The 23,701-nt window shown below is 39.6% G+C and overlaps 1 protein-coding gene across 1 annotated transcript; it reads right to left on the bottom strand.

Annotated features, from left to right (window-relative positions):
- Positions 1-4,430: 4,430 nt before the first annotated feature.
- LOC129656189 (cytochrome c oxidase subunit 7A2, mitochondrial-like) lies at positions 4,431-4,682 on the bottom strand. Its single transcript, XM_055586922.1, has one exon. It carries the CDS (start codon positions 4,680-4,682, stop codon positions 4,431-4,433), a length of 252 nt encoding a protein of 83 aa, XP_055442897.1.
- Positions 4,683-23,701: the final 19,019 nt, after the last annotated feature.

The raw sequence follows: 23,701 nt of genomic DNA, 5'->3' as shown, positions 1-23,701 counted from the left end.
ACCATGGACTGTAGCCCACCAGGTTCCTCTGTCCATGGAATTCTCTAGGTGAGAATACTAGAATGGGTAGCCATTCACGTCTCCAGGGGATCCTCCCACATTCTTTACCGTCTGAACCAACAGGGAAGCCCCAAAATCAATCAAGGTAATTACCAAATTTAACACTTTTTTTGAGTGTAAAAATACTCAACAAACAAGGAATAGATGAGAAATTCCTCAGTGTAACAAAGGTACAAACTTTCCATTTAAAATAAATGTCATGAAGATATTATGTACAGCACAGTTACTATAGCTAATTATTCTGTATTGCATATTTGAAAGTTGCTAAGAGATATCTTAAGAGTTCTCATCATAAGGAAGCAACATTTTTATAACTAGGTATGGGGAGAGATGTTAACTCTATTTATTGTTGTGATCATTTCATAATATGTACAAATGTTGAATCATTATGTTATATTCCTGAAATTAATATAAGGTCCTATGTCAATTATATTTCAATCCTTTTTAAAAGGGAAAAGGGTGTGGTTTACTTTTGAAAATGTGAATAGATGCCATGTTTTGCTTCCACTCTTGACCTTAACAAATAGTCAGACTTATGTTAGTTAGGCCCTAACTCGACAAAAACAAGCAGAAGGAGGGAAAGTAAGAAGGTTGCACGTGAATAAACTGCCAAAAGTGTCTCCAACCAAGATCCCAATCATAGGTAGCACTCGACAGATTCAGAAAACAATTTCTGGGTCCATCCGAAAACCCATGTCATGAGAACAATTTATCCCCCTTATCTTTTCTTAAGAGAAGTTATAAACACAAGTAAAGAAAATCAGATTGCTCCACACCAGAACAGGTAAACAGACAGTCCTAAAACACAGACCGAAGGTAGCTCTAAAAACAAATGCAAGTCATCCTGAAATGTTTCAGTGCTGCTGCTCATTCTAATTTGTACTTACTGGACTCTCTTCTCTCAGCTCTACTAATGGAAAGGGGCAGGAAAGCTGGTGGCTTAAACCTTGGTTCTACTACATAAGGCTGTGTGACTAGAGGAACCCTTCCAACCTCCATGAACCTCAATGTCTTCATTTCTAAAATAAGGATAAACAAGGTCTGGTCTGCCTAGCAAGCAGCATGGTTTGAAAATCAAACCATGTATATGAACGATATCATGTATTTGAAAGAACTCTGTAAATTATAAAATTCCACATAAAATAATTTCAAGAGTTAAGATGTTTAATGGAGAAGACAGTGGCACCCCACTCCAGTACTCTTGCCTGGAAAATCCCATGGACAGAGGAGCCTGGTAGGCTGCAGTCCATGGGGTCGCAAAGAGTCGGACACGACTTCACTTTCACTTTTCACTTTCATACATTGGAGAAGGAAATGGCAACCCACTCCAGTGTTCTTGCCTGGAGAATCCCAGGGACGGGGGAGCCTGGTGGGCTGCCATCTCTGGGGTCGCACAGAGTTGGACACGACTGAAGCAACTTAGCAGCAGCAGCAAGATGTTTAATTGTACACCTCTGAACCCCTTTACAGTAGTAGAGAGGATATATTTTGAATTAATGATTTAGAGTACCTAAATAGATATCTTCATTTATCTGGCCAGCCAAAGTGGACTGTATCACTCCAATATATATCCTACCCCTTTCATTATCTTATCTCTCATTTTACAATGGGCTGTTCTGAGACACAGAACCACATGGTTAAAGGATAGCTCCTATTACTATTACGGTATACTTCCCCATATCCTCCAAGTCAAGAATTCTTAATCTAGATGCCATGAATCTCTTGCAACTGCACACAAAATTTTACATATATATGCAATGTACATTCTTCTGGGATTCTTCTGGGACTTTCTTTGATCAAAGTCCATAACTTTCATCAAACTCTAAAAACAGTTGTTTCAATGTAACACTTTAATGTGATTTCCAGCATAGAACATAATATCACAAATGTTGACTGGCCAATGGGCAAAGTTGAAGCCATTATCTCTCTTGACATAGCCCCTTCCCACACTCATGGAAGACATCGGTAATCAGTCACTAAACTATTTTCCTCTGAGTCCTGAAGTTAATTCACAATTTTCAAAAGGCACATTTTACCAGAGGAATCTCTAAAGATGAAATAAGTTTGACATCTGGATCTGGAATCTGTCTACATTTTTCCTTTTTCTTTCATTTATCTAATTTTGAAGTTAGTCACCTAAAACCCTTCTGTCTTTTAAAAAATATTTCTATGAAGCTTTACATAAATGTGGTTAATGATTCTTTGAATCATGGCAGGTAAACAGATCTAGTGTATATATAATGAGATGCATACAGTTTTTTTTTTATTAATTGGGGTATAGTTGCTTTACATTGGTTTAGTTTCTGTGGTACAGTGAAGTGAATCAGCTATAAGAATACATATATTCCCTCCCTTCTGTCTTTTTAAAGAATTACACATGTGAAATGTGTGATGCATGTGACACGTCCCTGTGAATGGTTTCCCTCAGTGCCCTCTAAGATGACTTCTGTAGTGCTCAGCTCCTGAAGGGCATGAGGCTTGTACTTCCTGAAGCCAACAGTATCTAGTACCACCCACAAATGGCAAGGTGATCAAACCAGTCAATATTAAAGAAAATCAATCCTGAATATTCACTGGAAGGACTGATGCTGAAGCTGAAGTTCCAATATTTTGGCCACCTGAAGAGAGAGTTGACTCACTGGAAAAGACCGTGATGCTGGGAAAGATTGAAGGCAGGAGGAGAAGGGGATGACAGAGGATGAGATGGTTGGATGGCATCACCGAATCAATGAACATGAGTTTGAGGAAACTCCAGAAGATGGTGAAGGTTAGGGAAGCCTGGTGTGCTGCAATCAATGGGGTTGCAAAAAGTCGGACATGACTGAGCAACAGAACAACAGTTAAACAAACAATATACCCACCTGTCTTTTTGAAACAGCTCTCTCTCTAACGTGAGCTGAGATTCAGGGTGTTACGGGAGAACACTCTTAAGATTCTTAGAGAATACATTTGAATCAGTTCTAATGAGGTGGATGAAACTGGAGCCTATTATATAGAGTGAAGTAAGCCAGAAAGAAAAATACCAATACAGTATCAGATCAGATTAGTCGCTCAGTCATGTCCGACTCTTTGCAACCCCAAGAATCACAGCACGCCAGGCCTCCCTGTCCATCACCAACTCCCGGAGTTCACTGAGACTCACGTCCATCGAGCCAATGATGCCATCCAGCCATCTCATCCTCTGTTGTCCCCTTCTCCTCCTGCCCCAATCCCTCCCAGCATCAGAGTCTTTTCCAATGAGTCAACTCTTCGCATGAGGTGGCCAAAGTACTGGAGTTTCAGCTTTACATCAGTCCTTCCAAAGAAATCCCAGGGCTGATCTCCTTCAGAATGGACTGGTTGGATCTCCTTGCAGTCCAAGGGACTCTCAAGAGTCTTCTCCAACACCACAGTTCAAAAGCATCAATTCTTTGGTGCTCAGCCTTCTTCACAGTCCAATTCTCACCTCCATACATGACCACAGGAAACACCATAGCCTTGACTAAACAAACCTTTGTTGGCAAAGTAATGTCTCTGCTTTTGAATATGCTATCTAGGTTGGTCATAACTTTCCTTCCAAGGAGTAAGCGTCTTCTAATTTCATGGCTGCAGTCACCATCTGCAGTGATTTTGGAGCCCAGAAAAATAAAGTCTGACACTGTTTCTACTGTTTCTCCATCTATTTCCCATACTAACACATATATATGGAATTTAGAAAGATGGTAACGATAACCCTGTATGTGAGACAGCAAAAGTGACACAGATGTATAGAACAGTCTTTTGGACTCTGTGGGAGAGGGCGAGGGCAGGATGATATAGGAGGATGGCATTGAAACATGTAAATTATCATATGTGAAACAAATCACCAGTCTAGGTTCGATGCATGATACAGGGTGCTCGGGGCTGGTACACTGGGATGACCCAGAGGGATAGGATGGGGAGGAAGGTGGGAGGGGAGTTCAGGATGGGAAACACATGTACACTCATGGTGGATTCAAGTCAATGTATGGCAAAACCAATACAATATTGTAAAGTAAAATAAATAAATAGAAAAAATAAACACACTTCTGAAAAAAAAAAAAAAAGATTCTTAGAGCTCTTTTGTCTAGCTGTGAAGGTCTCTGAGGCATCATTTTTATTCTTTCTTAGGTTTAAACAAGGGTCCTGTAGCTACACCCTTGATCTGGTTTTTACCCTGAAATTTACTGGTAGTTGCCTGAATTTGACCTTTGTCCTAAGACCATTTCTTTTCTTTTTTATGGTAAAGACTGCTTTATTGGTGGCAGTTAGTACAAGTCAATAAATACTGATCCCCAAGAACCTAGCTATTTATCAGTCCACAGAGAGCTGCATGAAACAGAACCAACTGATTGCTGGAAGGATAAAGTGAATCAATCCTGCTTATTGGGAAATGAAGTCACAACCAGTTGATGTATGGCATATGCCATTCCACCAACTGTAAGAATCATGGTGGCTCTATACAGGGAGGCATCAGCTATCCCACCCTTCAGATGCACTGGAATTCCATTATCCTCCTGAAACATCCTTTTTTTCTCTGGAACCTTATTTTCAAACTTCCTGTGTGAAGCAGTAATTATGGTCCTCTGGATAATCTGATGAAGAGCCAGCAGATTCCACAGCATCTTTGTTTAATTACTGTACTAATGGCAACAATTCACTTCTTACTTTCAGAGCTTTTAGCCAGGAGAGATTAAGTGAGAAATAGTTTCATATGCAAACTCAGCAACTCCTGGCTCTTATATATTTATTTGCTCTAAATTGTGCTTGAAATAACTAAAATAGTCAGGAGTGAGAAATGTATATCCAATATCACCATACCATTTTCAGTTCAGTTCAGTTCAGTCACTCAGATCAGATCAGATCCGTTGCTCAGTCATGTCCGACTCTTTGCGACCCCATGAATTGCAGTATGCCAGGCCTCCCTGTCCATCACCAACTCCCGGAGTTCACTGAGACTCACGTCCATCGAGTCAGTGATGACATCCAGCCATCTCATCCTCTGTCGTCCTTCTTCTCCTGCCCCCAATCCCTCCCAGCATCAGAGTCTTTTCCAGTGAGTCAACTCTTTGCATGAGGTGGCCAAAGTACTGGAGTTTCAGCTTTACATCAGTCCTTCCAAAGAAATCCCAGGGCTGATCTCCTTCAGAATGGACTGGTTGGATCTCCTTGCAGTCCAAGGGACTCTCAAGAGTCTTCTCCAACACCACAGTTCAAAAGCATCAATTCGTCGGCGCTCAGCCTTCTTCACAGTCCAACTCTCACATCCGTACATGACCACAGGAAAAACCATAGCCTTGACTAGACGAACCTTTGTTGGCAAAGTAATGTCTCTGCTTTTGAATATGCTATCTAGGTTGGTCATAACTTTCCTTCCAAGGAATAAGCATCTTTTAATTTCATGGCTGCAGTCACCATCTACCATTTTCAGTTCAGTTCAGTCACTCAGTCGTGTCCAATTCTTTGCAATCCCATGAATTGCAGCACGCCAGGCTTCCATGTCCATCACCAACTCCTGGAGTCTACCCAAACCCATGTCCACTGAGTCCATGATGCCATCCAGCCATCTCATCCTCTGTCGTCCCCTTCTCCTCCTGCCCCCAATCCCTCCCAGCATCAGAGTCTTTTCCAATGAGTCAACTCTTCGCATGAGATGGCCAAAGTACTGGAGTTTCAGCTTTAGCATCATTCCCTCCAAAGAACACCCACAGCTGATCTCCTTCAGAATGGACTGGTTGGATCTCCTTGCAGTCCAAGGGACTCTCAAGAGTCTTCTCCAACACCACAGTTCAAAAGCATCAATTCTCCGGCGCTCAGCTTTCTTCACAATCCAACTCTCACATCCATACATGACCACTGGAAAAACCATAGCCCTGACTAGATGGACCTTTGTTGGCAAAGTAATGTCTCTGCTTTTCAATATGCTGCCTAGGTAGGTCATAACTTTTCTTCTAAGAAATAAGCATCTTTTAATTTCATGGCTGTAGTCCATCCACAGTGATTTTGGAGCCCCAAAAAATAAAGTCTGACACTGTTTCCACTGTTTCCCCATCTATTTCCCATGAAGTGATGGGACCGGATGCCATGATCTTCGTTTTCTGAATGTTGAGCTTTACATATGTAAATGATAAGTTGCTTTAGTCGTGCCTGACTCTTTGCGACCGTATGGACTATAGCCCCCAGGCTCCTCTGTCCATGAGATTTTCCAGGCAAGAATACCAGAGTTGCTTAGCTAGAACATGGAAACAACCTAGATGTCCATCGGCAGATGAATGGATAAAGAAGTTGTGCTACATATACACAATGGAATATTACTCAGCCATAAAAAGGAATGCATTTGAATCAGTTCTGATGAGGTGAATAAACCTAGAACCTATTATACAGAGCGAAGTGAGTCAGAAAGAGAAAGAGAAATATCATATTCTAATACACATATACGGAATCTAGAAAAATGGTTCTGAAGAATTTATTTACAGAGCAGCAATGGAGAAACAGACATAGAGAATAGACTTAAGGAGACAGGGATCCCTTAAGGGGAGGAGAGGGTGAGATGTATGGAAAGAGTAACATGGAAACTTACATTACCATATGTAAAATAGATAACCAATGGGAATTTGCTGTATGGCTCAGGAAACTCAAACAGGAGCTCTGTATCAACCAAGAGGTGTGGGATGCGGAGGCAGATGGGAGGGAGGTTCAAAAGGGAGGGGACATATGTATACCTATGACCGATTCATGTTGAGGTTTGACAGAAAACAACAAAATTCTGTAAAGTAATTATACTTCAATTAAAAAAAAATTTTTTTTAAGTCAGTTGCATTCTTAAATATCAGCAAGGAATAATTGGATTTTGATATTAAAACCAATACCATTAACTTAGTCCCCAAAAAAGAAGAAATATGTAGATGTAAATCTGAAAAAATATATAAAAGATCTATATCAGGAAAACTACAAAATTCTCATGAAAGAAATCACAGATCTGAATAAATGGAGACTTTCCTGTACAAGGATAGAAAGACATAATACTGTCCAGATGACAGTTTTTCTCAATGTGATCTGTAAACTCAATACAATCCCAATAAAAATTACAGCAAGTTATTTTGTAAATACTGACAACTGATTTTAAAGTTTATATGGAGTGGTAAAAGACCCAAAATAAACAAAATATTGCAAGAGAAGAACAAAGTCAGAGGACTGATAATACCCAACTTTAAGACTTACTAGAAAGCTACAGTTATCAAGACAGTAGAGTAATTGGTAAAAGAAAAGACAAGTAAATCAGTAGGGCAAAATAGAAAGCCTCGAAATGACCAAAAGAGGAGCAAAGGCAATTCAATGAGAAACCATAATCTTTTCAACAAATGGTCCTGAAACAATTGAATATCAACATGCAAAAAATAAATAAATGTAGGTACAAACTGTACATCTTTCACAAAAGTTTACTCAAAATGGATCATAGATATATACAAAATGTAAAACTATAAAACTCTTAGAAGATAATATAGGATCAAATTCAGATGACTTTAGATTTGTTAATGACTTTTTAAATACAACATCAAAAGCGTGATTGATGAAAAAAATAATTGACAAACATGACTTCATTAAAATTAAAAACTTGACTGTATGAAAGACACTAAGAGAATGAAAACAAGTACTAGACTGGTAGGAAATCTCTGCAAAACACCTGATAAAGAACTAGTATTCAAAATATACAAGAACTCTTAAATCTCAATGATAAAAAAACAAATAACCAAATTAAAATATGAGCAAAAGATATGAACAGACACTTCACCAAAGATATACAGATGGCAAATGAATACACACAAAAAAATTCAGATCATATATCACCATGGAATTGCAAATTAACTAATAACATACCACTATACATATATTCCAGAGAAGGCAATGGCAACCCACACCAGTATTCTTGCCTGGAGAATCCCAGGGACGGGGGAGCCTGGTGGGCTGTTGTTTAAGGGGTCGCACAGAGTCAGACACAACTGAAGTGACTTAGCAGCAGCATACATATATTCAGTTCAGTTCAGTTCAGTCACTCAGTCGTGTCCGACTCTTAGTGACCCAATGGACTGCAGCACACTAGGCTTCCCTGTCCATCACCAACTCCTGGAGCTTACTCAAACTCATGTCCACTGAGTCGGTGATGTCATCCAACCATCTTATCCTCTGTCATCCCCTTTTCCTCCTGCCTTCAATCATTCCCAGCATCAGGGTCTTTTTAAATGAGTCAGTTCTTCACATCAGGTGGCCAAAGTATTGCAGTATTGCTGATGCACTTCAGCATCAGTCCTTCCAATGAATATTCAGGACTAATCTCCTTTAGGATTGACTGGTTGGATCTCCTTGCAGGCCAAGAGACTCTCAAGAGTCTTCTCCAACACCATAGTTCAAAAAAAATCAATTCTTCGGCGCTCAGCTTTCTTGATAGTCTAACTCTCACATCCATACATGACTACTGGAAAAACCATAGCCTTGACTAGACGAACCTTTGTTGACAAAGTAATGTCTCTGCTTTTCAATATGCTGTCTAGGTTGGTCATAGCTTTTCTTCCAAGGAGAAAAATGTCTTTTAATTTCATGGCTATAGTCACCATCTGCAGTAATTTTGGAGACCAAAAAAATAGTCTCTCACTGTTTCCATTTTTTACCCATCTATTTGCCATGAAGTGATGGGACCAGATGCCAACTGGCTAAAATCCAAAACACAGCTCCAAGAGAGTGTGTGTGTGTGCTCAGCTGCACTGCTGCTGCTAAGTCACTTCAGTTGTGTCCAACTCTGTGTGATCCCAGAGATGGCAGCCCACCAGGCTCCCCGTCCCTGGGATTCTCCAGGCAAGAACACTGGAGTGGGTTGCCATTGCCTTCTCCAATGCATGAAAGTGAAAAGTGAAAATGAAGTCGCTCAGTCGTGTCCAACTCTTCACGACCCCATGAACTGCAGCCCACCATGCTCCTCCGTCCTTGGGATTTTCCAGGCAGGAGTACTGGAGTGGGGTGCCATTGCCTTCTCCAGCTCAACTGCACAGTTGTGTCCAACTCTCTGCAACCACATAGCCTATAGCCTGCCAGGCTCTTCTGTCTCTGGGGTTTTCCAGGCAAGAATATTGGAGTGGGCTGCTATTTCCTCCTCCAGGGGATCTTCCCAACCCAGTGATTGAACCAGCATCTCCTGCACTGGCAGGCAGTTTCTTTACCACTGAGCCACCTCAGAGTCGGTGGAGCAACAGGAATTCTCATTCATTGCTGGGAGGAATGCAAAACTGTACAGTCACAGTGGAAGACCACATGACAGTTTCTTATGAAACTAAACATATTCTTAACATACAATTCAGCAATCATGCTCCTTAGTATTTATACAAATGAGTTGAAAACTCACATCTACACAAAAACCTAAACATGTAGGTTTACAGCAGCTTTATTCATAATTGCCACAACCTGAAGCAGTTAAGATATTGTTCAACAGTGAATGGATAAACAAACTCTGATACATGCATATAACATAATATTATTCAGTAATAAAAGGAAATGAACTTTTAAGCCATGAAAATACATGGAGGATACTGAAATGCATATTGCTAAGTGAAAGATGCCAATCTCAAAAGACTATATACCATATGATTTCAAATATATGACGCTGTGGAAAAGACAAAGCTGTAGAGACAGTAAAAAGCTCAGTGGTTGGCAGGGTTTGGGAGGGAGGGATGAATAAGTGGAATGCAGAGAATCTTTAATGCAGTGAAACTACCCTGCATGATACTGTAATGGTGAATTCATGTCATTATATATGGGTCAAACCCCACTGAAAACACAACACAGAGTGAACCCTAAGTAATTTACAGACTTTAGTTAATATTATGTAAGTACTGGCACATAAACTGTAACAAATTCATTATTTTCTGCTCAATTTTTCTATAAACCTAAAACTGCTCTAAAAATAAAGACTATTGACTTTAAGTGCAGGGAGAGCAATATATCATGTCCTTAGATGGGAGGTCTTGAACATAAAGCAATTCTCCCTAATTTGATCTATATAGCAAGGGTTACTACAGACAAAATTCCTTTTTTTTTTTTTCGTGAAACTTGGCAAGTTTCTACTAAAATTCCTATGTTAGTATAGAGAGCCAAAATAACCAACATGATTTTGGAGGAAAGAATCAAATAAGGCTTATCTAACACTCACTGTGAGGCAGCAGTGATTCTGATGGTGTGCCATCTACATGTAAGTGGACTAATGAAAGAGGATAAATTAAAAGGTTGATGTGGACATATAGATATTTTATTTGTGACAGAGAAATTGCTGGAATAAGGAAAGATAAACAACATTTTAAAAAAATATTATTTTGGTCTGTGTACAACACCACACAAAAAGGTAAAGTTTAGATGCACTAAATACCTAAATGGGAAAAATATAGCTATTACAAAAAGCTATAGGAGGCTTTCTTTATGTCATAAACATACTGTATCAGTCAGAGTTTCAATCATATAGGCACACATGGTTTGTGATTTGTCATGTGAATTTGACTTTATGTGACTGTGGGAGCTGGTTACCCAGTTTCCCTGAGCCTGCTGCGTCTTCCCATGTGATGCTGGAGCTTTAAGTCCGTGGGGCAGAAAGTTGGGAAGGCAAGATAAGCATGAAGCGAGAAACATATAGGTATCCTATAGAAACTGGAGCTCTTCCTCATGAAGCTTATAAAACACACACATCCGGCCCAGGCGTTAGAGCAACTAAAGAAAGATTCAGGAAAAGGCAGAGCAGTTACAGCCTGACTGCTGCTTCATGCCAATTAGGCGATCTTTCAGATATGCAATAGAAGTGTCTGAGCTACAAAATGCCTGTTGCTTCACTTCAGTCTCCAAATCTCTCACAAGAATCTCTTTATGTGGCCTACCTTAACTGAAAACACAGAAGGAAAATCTGAGGAATGCACCTCAGCCTGCTGAAACTGATATATTATAATGCCACCAGTTAGGAAAGGATTTATTATGATCACCCCAAAAAGGGGTACATACCATAGAAGAAAAGAGAGATCAACATTAAAACGATAAGCTTCTACATGTCAAAAGGTGTGATAAAGTTAAAAGATAAATCTCATAATATTAAAAGAAATTTGAAATTTTGTAATCACAAAAATATTCATACCTTAATATTTTAGAAGTTTCTTCAAATCAATAAGAAAAAGCCAAGTCACCCAACAGATGGATAGACAATTCAGAGAAGGAAAATCTATAATGGACAAGGAAAACATGATCAACCTTACTAGTATACCAGAAAACAAAAATTAAATAACAATACCCTCCAGCCTGGCAAAAAAACAAACAGTAAACCTGAAAACAAGCATTAGTGATAGATTGCTGTTAAAGGGTGTGATGGTACGGCCACTCTGAAAAAGCGAATTTCAGTTTATGTGAAGTTGCATACACTATAGAACACAGCAATTTTTCACTGGGTTCCTGGCACAGAGTTCCTAAAACATTTGCAATTTCCAAGATGACAAGAAAACTAGGAGCGTCTCTTGTTCTAATATGTGTGGCACATATGGTAAAGAATCTGCCTGCAATGTAGGAGACCAGGTTCGATCCCGGGGTTGGGAAGACCCCTTAGAGAAGAGAATGGCTACTCACTCCAGTACTCTTGCCTGGAGAATCCCATGGACAGAGGAGTCTAGCAGGCTACAGTCCATGGAGTCTCAAAGAGTCTCACACGACTGAGCAACTAACTTTCCCTGACACAGGGATCCTAAAAACCTTGTAAATCTCTGATAAGAGCACTAGGAGCATCTTTTGTTTAATGAGTTGACTCTAGATGGACTCCTGGATGACTCCTGGATAGGGCTGGTCACCAGAAAGATCAAGTCAAGATAAGATGTTAAGAATTTTTAGCTCTCCCCTCAATCCTCTAGAAAGTGGAGAGTGACTGGAAATGGAGTTTATGACTGATCATATGTATGTGAGGAAGCCTCCATAAAATCCCAGTATTTCTGGGGACAGGGAGTTTCCTGACTAGCAAACATACACATTCAGTTCAGTTCATTTTAGTCATTCAGTCGTGTCTGACTGTTTTGTGACTCCATGGACCGCAGCACTCCAGGCTTCCCTGTTCATCACCAACTCCTGGAGGTTACTCAAACTCATGTCCATCAAGTCAGTAATGCCATCCAATCATCTCATCCTCTGTCATCCCCTTTCCCTCCCACCTTCAATCTTTCCCAGAATCCGGGTCTTTTCAAATGAGTCAGTTCTTCCCATCAGGTGGCAAAAGGATTGCAGTTTCAGCTTCAGCATCAGTCCTTCCAATGAATATTCAGGACTAATTTCCTTTAGGATGGACTGGTTGGATCTCCTTGCAGTCCAAGGGACTCTAAAGAGTCTTCTCCAACACCACAGTTCAAAGTCATCAGTTCTTCAGCACTCAGCTTTCTTTATAGTCCAACTCTCACATCCATACATGACTACTGGAAAAACCACAGCCTTGAAGAGATGGACCTTTGTTGGCAAAGTAATGTCTCTGCTCTTTAACATGCTGTCTAGGTTGGTCATAAATCTTCTTCCAAGGAGCAAGCATCTTTTAATTTCATGGCTGCAGTTACCATCTGCAGTGATTTTGGAGCCCCCAAAAATAAAGTCTGTCACTGTTTCCATTGTTTACCCATCTATTTGCCATGAAGTGATGGGACCAAATGCCATGATCTTAGTTTTTTGAATGTTGAGTTTTAAGCCAACTTTTTCACTCTCCTTTTTCACTTTCATCAAAAAGCTCTTTAGTTCTTCACTTTCTGCCCATAAGTGTGGTGTCATCTGCATATCTGAGGTTACTGATATTTCTCCAGGCAATCTTGATTCCAGCTTGTGCTTCATCCAGTCCAGCATTTCTCATGTTGTACTCTGCAAATAAGTTAACTAAGTAAGGCAACAATATACAGCCTTGACGTACTCCTTTTCCTATTTGAAACCAGTCTGTTGTTCCATGTCCAGTTCTAACTGTTGCTTCTTGACCTGCATACAGATTTCTCAGGAGGCAGGTCAGGTGGTCTAGTATTCCCATTTCTTTAACAGTTTTCCAGTTTGTTGTGATCCACATAGTCAAAGGTTTTGGCATCGTCAATAAAGCAGAAGTAGATGTTTATCTGGAACTCTCTTGCTTTTTTGATGATCCAACACATGTTGGCAATAAGATCTCTGGTTCTTCTGCCTTTTCTAAACCCAGCTTGAACATATGGAAGTTCACAGTTCATGTACTGTTGAAGCCTGGCTTGGAGAATTTTGAACATTACTAGTGTGTGAGATGAGTGCAATTGTGCACTAGTTTGAGCATTCTTTGGAATTGCTTTTCTTTGGGATTGGAATGAACACTGACCTTTTCCAGCCGTGTGGCCACTGCTGAGTTTTCCAAATTTGGTGACATATTGAGTGCAGCACTTTCACAGCATTATCTTTTAGGATTTGAAATAGCTCAACTGGAATTCCATCACCTCCACTAGCTTTGTTTGTAGTGATGCTTCCTAAGGCCCACTTGACTTCACATTCCAGGATGTCTGGTTCTAGGTGAGTGATCATACCTTCATGGTTATCTGGGTCATGATCTTTTTGTATAGTTCTTCTGTGTACACACTGGGCTGGTTCATCTGCTTCCTTTATCATATCCTTTAGCAAACTGGTAAATGTGTCTCCCTGAGTTCTGTGAGCTGCTCTAGCAAATTAATGGGACCTGAGGAGGGGGTCATTGGATCCTCTGATCTATACCAGTCAGGTCAGAAACAGGTGATCTGAAGGGGCTGGGGTAGACAGTGCAACAATTAAGTTACACTATAGGAAACAGTGGAAAGAGTATCTTTTGGGGCTCCAAAATCACTGCAGATGGTAATTGCAGCCATGAAATTAAAAGACACTTACTCCTTGGAAGGAAAGTTATGACCAACCTAGATAGTATATTGAAAAGCAGAAAAATTACTTTGCCAACAAAGGTCCATCTAGTCAAGGCTATGGTTTTCCCAGTGGTCATGTATGGATGTAAGAGTTGGACTGTGAAGACAGCTGAGTACCAAAGAATTGATGCTTTTGAACTGTGGTGTTGGAGGACACTCTTGAGAGTCCCTTGGACTGCAAGGAGATCCAACCAGTCCATTCTAAAGGAGATCAGTCTTGGGTGTTCTTTGGAGGGACTGATGCTGAAGCTGAAACTCCAATACTTTGGCCACCTCATGAGAAAAGTTGACTCATTGGAAAAGACCCTGATGCTGGGAGGGATTAGGGGCAGGAGGAGAAGGGGACGACAGAGAATGAGATGGCTGGATGGCATCACCGACTCAATGTACATGAGTTTGAGTGAACTCCGGAAATTGGTGATGGACAGGGAGGCCTGGCGTGCTGTGATTCATGGGGTCGCAAAGAGTTGGACATGACTAGAGAAAGCCTTTGACAAAATTCAACATCCATTTATGATAAAAACTCTCCAGAAAGCAGAAATAGAAGGAACATACCTCAACATAATAAAAGCTATATATGACAAACCCTCAGCAAACATTATCTCAATGGTGAAAAATTGAAAGCATTTCCTCTAAAGTCAGGAATAAGACAAGGGTGCCCACTTTCACCATTACTATTCAACATAGTTTTGGAAGTTCTGGCCACAGCAATCAGAGCAGAAAAAGAAATAAAAGGAATGCAAATTGGAAAAGAAGAAGTAAAACTCTCACTGTTTGCAGATGACATGATCCTCTACATAGAAAACCCTAAAGACTTCACCAGAAAATTACTGGAACTAATCAATGAATATAGTAAAGTTGTAGGATATAAAATCAACACACAGAAATCCCTTGCATTCCTATACACTAATAATGAGAAAATAGAAAGAGAAATTAAGGAAACAATTCCATTCACCATCACAATGAAAAGAATAAAATACTTAGGAATATATCTACCTGAAGAAACTGAAGACCTATACATAGAAAACTATAAAACACTGGTGAAAGAAATCAAAGAGACACTAATAAATGGAGAAATATACCATGTTCATGGATTAGAAGAATAAATATAGTGAAAATGAGTATACTACCCAAAGCAATTTATAGATTCAATGCAATCCCTATCAAGCTACCAATGGCATTCTTCACAGAGCTAGAACAAATAATTTCACAATTTCTTTGGAAATACAAAAAACCTCGAATAGCCAAAGCAATCTTGAGAAAGAGGAATGGAACTGGAGGAATCAACCTGCCTGACTTTAGGTTCTACTACAAAGCCACAGTCATGAAGACAGTATGGTACTGGCACAAAGACAGAAATGTAGATCAATGGAACAAAACAGAAAGCCCAGAGATAAATCCATGCACATATGGACACCTTATCTTTGACAAAGGAGACAAGAATATACAATGGATTAAAGACAATCTCTTTAACAAGTGGTGCTGGGAAAACTGGTCAACCACTTGTAAAAGAATGAAACTAGAACACTTTCTAACACCATACACAAAAATAAACTCAAAATGGATTAAATATCTAAACATAAGACCAGAAACTATAAAACTCCTAGAGGAGAACATAGGCAAAACACTCTCCGACATACATCACAGCAGGATCCTCTATGACCCACCTCCCAGAATATTGGAAATAAAAGCAAAAATAAACAAATGGGACCTAATTAAACTTAAAAGCTTCTGCACAACAAAGGAAACTATAAGCAAGGTGAAAAGACAGCCTTCAGAATGGGAGAAAATAATAGCTAATGAAGCAACTGACAAACAACTAATCTCAAAAATATACAAGCAACTCCTACAGCTCAATTCCAGAAAAATAAACGACACAATCAAAAAATGGGCCAAAGAACTAAATAGACATTTCTCCAAAGAAGACATACAGATGGCTAACAAACACATGAAAAGATGCTCAACATCACTCATTATCAGAGAAATGCAAATCAAAACCACTATGAGGTACCATTTCACGCCAGTCAGAATGGCTGTGATCCAAAAGTCTACAAGCAATAAATGCTGGAGAGGGTGTGGAGAAAAGGGAACCCTCCTACACTGTTGGTGGGAATGCAAACTAGTACAGCCACTATGGAGAACAGTGTGGAGATTCCTTAAAAAACTGGAAATAGAACTGCCTTATGATCCAGCAATCCCACTGCTGGGCATACACACTGAGGAAACCAGAATTGAAAGAGACACGTGTACCCCAATGTTCATCGCAGCACTGTTTATAATAGCCAGGACATGGAAGCAACCTAGATGTCCATCAGAAGATGAATGGATAAGAAAGCTATGGTATATATACACAATGAAATACTACTCAGCCATTAAAAAGAATACATTTCAATCAGTTATAATGAGGTGGATGAAACTGGAGCCTATTATACACAGTGAAGTAAGCCATAAAGAAAAACACCAATACAGTATACTAATGCATATATATGGAATTTAGAAAGATGGTAACAATAACCCTGTATACGAGAGAGCAAAAGAGACACTAATGTATAGAACAGTATTTTGGACTCTGTGTGAGAGGGAGAGGGTGGGATTATTTGAGAGAATAGCATTGAAATACGTATAATATCATATGTGAAACGAGTCGCCAGTCCAGGTTCGATGCACGATACTGGATGCTTGGGGCTGGTGCACTGGGACGACCCAGAGGGATGGTATGAGGAGGGAGGAGGGAAGAGGGTTCAGGATGGGGAACACATGTATACCTGTGGCGGATTCATTTTGATATATGGCAAAACCAATACAATATTGTAAAGTTAAAAAATAAAACAAAAATAATAATTAAAAAAAAGAGTCATACACGACTGAGCGACTGAACTGAACTGAACTGATAAGACATCTTTGATAGCTCAGTTAGTAAAGAATCCATCTGCAGTGCTGGAGACCCTGGTTCGATTCCTGGGTTGGGAAGATCTGCTGGAGAAGGGATAGACTACCCACTCCAGTATTCTTGGGCTTCTCTTGTAGCTCAGCTGGTAAAGAATCTGCTTGCAATACAGGAGGCGTGGTTCAATCCCTATGTTAGGAAGATCCCATGGAGAAGGGAACAGCTATACATTCCAGTATTCTGGCCTGGAGAATTCCATGGACTCTATGGTGTCGCAAAGAATTGGACACGACTGAGCGACTTTTCACTTATACAGCTGGTGCCACAGAAAGCTGTTTATTGTGGAAGGAAAACTTCCACACATTTAATGACCATAAATGGCAAAAGTAAGGTGTTCTGTGTAAAAGTAAAGAAACACACAAGGAAGAACACACAAGAGGGAAGAACTGGGTTTTTCTCCACAGAGGAAGGAAAACTCTGAGGCTTTTCCTTAGACATAGAAAACACGGAGACATTAAAATGGGTGTTTATTGGAATACTTTTGACAACAAAAAAGTGATATCAACCTAATAGTCCATCATTTGGGGACAGAAAATATACTGTTTATTCATACAATGGAGTACTATTGTTAAACTAATTAAACAAAGTGGCCATTAGAGTGAGCTGCCTGCAGTGCCTTAGTAGCCTACTTAAGCAAACCAAGACCTAAGCCTGAAATGCCTCAAGGTGATGTCAACTAAAAATTAGAACTTGCCATCTACCTCTACAAGGATTAAGTCACAATTGCTGAAGCTGCTGACCTTTAACACACCCTGAAAGAAGTTCAAGGTGGAGATCAGGAATGAGGCATTCCATACTCTAGGAAAAACTGGCAGAACAGGCCTTCAGACAGATATTTTCAGGAGAAGATTTTATGAGCCCAATTCCTGCATATTCTTATATCTAGGAAAGCATTAAAATCATTACTGATGATGCCTACCTCTCATGACTGAGCAACAAGCCTCTGCCAAAATGACTGCTTAATTGCACATATGCCTCCTTCACTAATATCATGTATAATACTGACCTCTCCCCTACATCTTTGGAGCAGTTTCTCAGAGCTATCTGAAATGCTATCTCCTGGGCTACAGTCCTCATTTTTGTCCCAAATAAAACAAACTCACAAATCTCACATTATGCATTTTATTTTTTCAGTCAACACTTAAGAAATTGGAACCTAAGGACAACCAATCACAGACAACTAAGCTTTCCCAAATAAGGCAACCACTTAAGCAGCAGCCAATCAAATAATAGCTTTGCTTTGTTTCCACCTCTTCCTTATAAAGGTCTTTCCTTAGCTCCTGTTGGTGGAGTGCTCCTAATCACTTCTGGTTTGGTGCTGCCCAATTCAAAGCAATTTTTGCTCAAATAAACTCTTACATTTTTTAATATGCCCCAGTTTAATCTTTTAACACTATATAGCAATAAAAATAAATTAATTACATCTATTGTATCACTTCAGGTGGCAATAGTAGTAAAGAATCTGCCTGCCAATACAGGAGATGTGAGACATGGTTCTGATCCCTGGGTCAGAAAGATCCCTGAGAGGAGGGCATGGCAATCCTCTCCAGTATTCCTCCCTGGAGAATCCCATGTACAGAGGAGCCTGGCAGGCTAGTGTCCATGGGGTCATAAAGAGTCAGACACAACCAAGGCAACTTAGCACTGTATTACTAGGGATAAATTTCAAAAAGTAATATTTATTAGGGCAGTTTCCAAAAGATGCATAGAGCAGGATAAACTGTGGAAAATTCTGAAAGAGATGGGAATACCAGATCACCTGACCTGCCTCTTGAGAAATCTGTATGCAGGTCAGGAAACAACTGTTAGAACTGGACATAGAACAAGAGACTTATTTCAAATAGATAAAGGAGTGCATCAGGGCTGTATATTGTCACCCTGCTTATTTAACTTATATGCAGAGTACATCATAGAAATGCTGACTGGATGAAGCACAAGCTGGAATCAAGATTGCCAGGAGAAATATCAGTAACCTCAAATATGCAGATGATACCACAGGCAGAAAGTGAAGAAGAACTAGAGAGCCTCTTGATGAAAGTGAATGAGGAGAGTGAACATGTTGGCTTGAAGCTCAACATTCAGAAAACTAAGATAATGGCATCTGGTCCCATCACTTCATGGCAAATAGATGGGGAAACAATGGAAACAGTGACAGACTTTATTTTGGGGGGCTCCAAAATCACTGCAGATGGTGACTGCAGCCGTGAAATTAAGACACTTACTCCTTGGAAAGAAAGCTATGACCAACCTAGACAGCATATTGAAAAGCAGAGACATTACTTTGCCAACAAAGGTCCATCTCTTCAAGGCTGTGGTTTTTCCAGTAGTCACATATGGATAGGAGAGTTGGACTATAAAGAAAGCTGATGCCAAAGAACTGATGACTTTGAACTGTGGTGTTGGAGAAGACTTGAGAGTCCCTTGGACTGCAAGGAGATCAACCAGTCCATCTTAAAGGAGATCCATCCTGAGTGTTCATTGGAAGGACTGATGTTGAAGATAAAACTCCAAAACTTTGGCCATCTGATGCAAAGAGCTGACTCATTTGAAAACACCCTGATGCTGGGAAAGATTAAAGGTGGGAGGAGAAGGGGACGGCAGAGGATGAGGTGGTTAGATGGCATCACTGACTCAATGGAGATGAGTTTGAATAAACTCCGGGAGTTGGTGGTAGACAGGGATGCCTGGTGTGCTGTGGTCCATGGGGTCGCCAGGAGTCGGACAGGACTGAGTAACTGAACTGAACTGACTGAGCAGGATAATGTAAATTCTGCACAAATATAATAGCATATAGTGTTTGTGTGTGTTAATACACGTGTGTGTGTGTGTGTGTGTATGCCTCTGAGCTCATACACACTCAGGCATAGTATGGGCATTTATGTACATGTATTCTACATATATACATATGTAGGGAAAATATGCATAGAAATGATCAATGTCAACCTGAGAATACTATCGTAGTTTCCTCTGGTGCAAGAAAGAAGAGGTAATGCTAGAAGAGTTGAACTTTAATTCAGTAACATTTATCTATTCTTCTGAGGATCTGGCAATATTTCTAAATCTATAATCTGTGAAGGGTGCATGGATGTCTATTATGTTACTTTCTGAACTTCTATGTGCTTATAATATTTCATAATTCAAAGCAAAACATTTTAAGAAAAAAAAAATAAAGGCACATAAGAAATTTCACACTTTTGGTTGCATGTGTAGGAACTCCACTTAATAGCTAAGACCTTAAAAGTAACTATGAGACCAAACAAATAATTTCTACTAACATGCAATATACTTTATGTTCAGCCTTTTTATATATCTTAAACGATACACAAGAAACTGGTAATCAGCAGTTGTTTTGTTAAGAAAAACAGTGAAATGAACCAGTAAGCAGGTGTGGGAGACTTTTCATTGTGTTCCATTTTGTAATGCTTTCATTTTTTTTTTCCCATTTGAACTTTTCCAAACTATGTAATTTCACATGTGTAACACATATGAAAAAAAGAAAATTAAATATTTTCCTTCATAGTGCCTTTCTTCTTTTTATATGTAAATCCTCTGGGAGAAGTAACAATGAGTCCAAGATATCCTAGGGTAAATTAGTTTACAGATGACTTTCTTCCATAACAGAGGATCAAATGTCTATGACAAATACCATTATTTACTACTCCATTGTTACACTCTTTCCTGCTGAACCTAAAGACTTCTCAGAGAATGCTCCAGGCATTGTCAACTGACCAATGACTGCACTCCAATTGATACTTGCCATATTTACTTGATGCTTACTTTGTTCTGTAATATTAATACATTTATACAAGAACTGTACAAGAATTTTTGGTCTTCAGTAGAAAACTATGCTTCCCAAGTGACTCAGTGGTAATGAATCTACCTGCCAAACAGGAGACACGGGTTCTACCCCTGGGTCAGGAATATCCCCTGGAGAAGAAAATGGCAACCCATTCCAGTATTCTTGCCTGGGAAATCCAGGGATAGCGAAGCCTGGCGGGCTACAGTTCATGGGGGTCAGAAAAAATATTGGACACAATTTAGCAACTAAACAACAACAACAAGAAAACTATGCATCGTCTAAAAGAAACCATTTCAGGTTATCTGACTTTAGTCCTCATCGTCCTTGAGTTATCTTACAACTCTGTAAAATGTACATAACTGATAAAGATGCAAATTCTGTCCTGTTAGATTTCATGGACTTCCCAACTCTGGGGAAAAAAGAAACCAGCTTTGCCTTGACTTGCCTGTTTGTTCCAATAAATTTATATAAATCCTTCTGTTTTACAGATTCTCTTTTGACCAGTTATAACATCTGCCTGGTTCCCTCACTGAATGTGTTAAATAAAATCTTTAACACATATTCATTTTTATATCATGTAGAAGAGTCATGATCTTACTTTTTTTTAATTATCTTTTAGAACTCAGTAGGGTAAAAAAATGAAAGAGGATATGTCAAAAGAGCAGGAGAGACATCCCCTTTAGGACAAACTTCATTTACTGTAATAGTTTGCTCGACAGGAAGATTTCCTGCCCTGCTATTCAAATAAATATTTTAGCAGTGTAGAAACCTCAAATGTCTGAATTCAAGGGCTTTTTTTCTTAAAATATATCAACGGGTGATAGCTGAGCAGCAATATGGAGAACAATCAAAATTAGAATTCAACAGCTCTTTTCTTACCCACAGAGGCACTGCCTAGAGCCTAGTTCATCCAAATACTAGTGAGCCACCAGGGAAGCCATAAAATTCACAGGCACAACCTAAAAGCATGTTTTCTTTAAGATTTCTAAAATCTTAAAACCGTTTGTTTTAAGATTTCTGAAACATTGGCTTATTTCTAGCAAGTTTCTTCCAGATCAACTATAGTAGTGAAGCTTTAACTCCATTTACAGGATGCTAGGTGCAGAGTGAGAATAACAACTTTCCAACTGGCAAATTTATGTATGCCATCAACTACCTTCCGTCCCTGCACTCCCACCCAAGCTGCCTCCATACCCCAATTCATGAGCTTTGTTTCTATATGAAGGGATGAAGAAAGGCACACGGTGTTTATCTGGTTTTATACCAGTATGGCAATATGACAAAGAACTCCCATTTCTACAAACAACATTAACTAAGCTACACTTTTACTTAACACTGACTTAGCTGCTTAAGAGAGCAAAAGATATCTCAAATAATTAAAATATATATATATATATATATCAGATAAGATCAGTTGCTCAGCCGTGTCTGACTTTGCGACCCCATGAATCACAGCACGCCAGGCCTCCCTGTCCATCACCAACTCCCGGAGTTCACTGAGACTCACGTCCATCGAGTCAGTGATGCCATCCAGCCATCTCATCCTCTGTCGTCCCCTTCTCCTCTTGCCCCCAATCCCTCCCAGCATCAGAGTCTTTTCCAATGAGTCAACTCTTCGCATGAGGTGGCCAAAGTACTGGAGTTTCAGCTTTAGCATCATTCCTTCCAAAGAAATCCCAGGGCTGATCTCCTTCAGAATGGACTGGTATATATATATATATATATATATATATATATATATATATATAAACAATCCTAGTCCCTAGTTTCCAGTTTCCCTAGTGACTCAGTTGTGTCCAACTCTTTGCAACCCCATGGACTGTATACTACAGTGGGTAGCCATTGCCTTCTCCAAGGGATCGTCCCAAGCCAGGGATTGAATCCAGGTCTCCCACACTGCAGGTGGACTCTTTACCAGCTGAGCCACAAGGAAGGAGGTATCTAATTAAAGCTTTTGAGACTGTTCCACACCCCCCATACCAAACCTGCTTCCTAGAGTTATTTTTAACTGCAGAGCTTTCACAGTGTATAGAAAAGAGAAAGGAAGAGAAGATTTATAAGTACACAGCCACAAAGGTCTGAGCTCATCCTCAGTGTCTCCTGGGCACACTCTTGGCGAGTGCCTGGGCTAATTAAGGTGATTGTGGAGGTCATAATCACTATGAGCTTCCTGGGAAGTTCATGTGAATATTTGAATATCAATGCATGTAATATATGCGGAATGAATTTTCAGAAGCCAGACTACATTGTTTACCTAGCATTGGAAATCTCACTGCCTCGCCTGTGTGTGTACACTTCTGAATACAGGAACAAAACGAGCCAGTTAAGACCATGTTTAATGGGATCCTAAAAGCAAGTTTTCAATGTGGAGCACCACCAGAAAGGTAGCAATTTCGCTTTTGGTAAAAATGATACAGTTTTTCCTCAGGATTCTCTTCTTCTCTCCCTTTTTCAGCTATCCATTCTCAAGGATCCTTTGGTTGTTGCTGAAGGTATTTATTGCTCATTTTAGAACTAAACAAAATTCACTTGGAACCAGGAGTATTGGATGATTTCATATTTTATTAACTTCACATTTTATATAAGAAAATTGACCAAGAGAAGGTACATCACTGGTTGACCCAAAGTCACAAATGACAGGGTTGAAGTTTGAACTCACATATCTTGACTTGGTTTTGTCTGTCAGATCTGTGAAGAAATTCTGTGGAAATTTCTTTAGTATTTTCCATGTAAAAGGTATTTGTGTTTGGAGAATTTCATCTATTGCAGTTAGTCATCTTTTCATGCCTATGCACAGGCAGCTAGGTATTGGTCCAAAATATAATCTCAAATTTATATACTAATTTCCATTTCCATTCCTAAAATGAAATCATCTCATTTGAACTACTGCAACAGATTGCTAACTAGTCTCTCCCTATTTCTACTCTTCTCTACATTTTTTCCCATAACATAAAT

Source organism: Bubalus kerabau, chromosome 6, assembly GCF_029407905.1.
Source record: "Bubalus kerabau isolate K-KA32 ecotype Philippines breed swamp buffalo chromosome 6, PCC_UOA_SB_1v2, whole genome shotgun sequence".
Lineage (NCBI taxonomy): Eukaryota > Metazoa > Chordata > Mammalia > Artiodactyla > Bovidae > Bubalus > Bubalus kerabau.
This window is presented reverse-complemented; position numbering and strand designations above follow the sequence as displayed.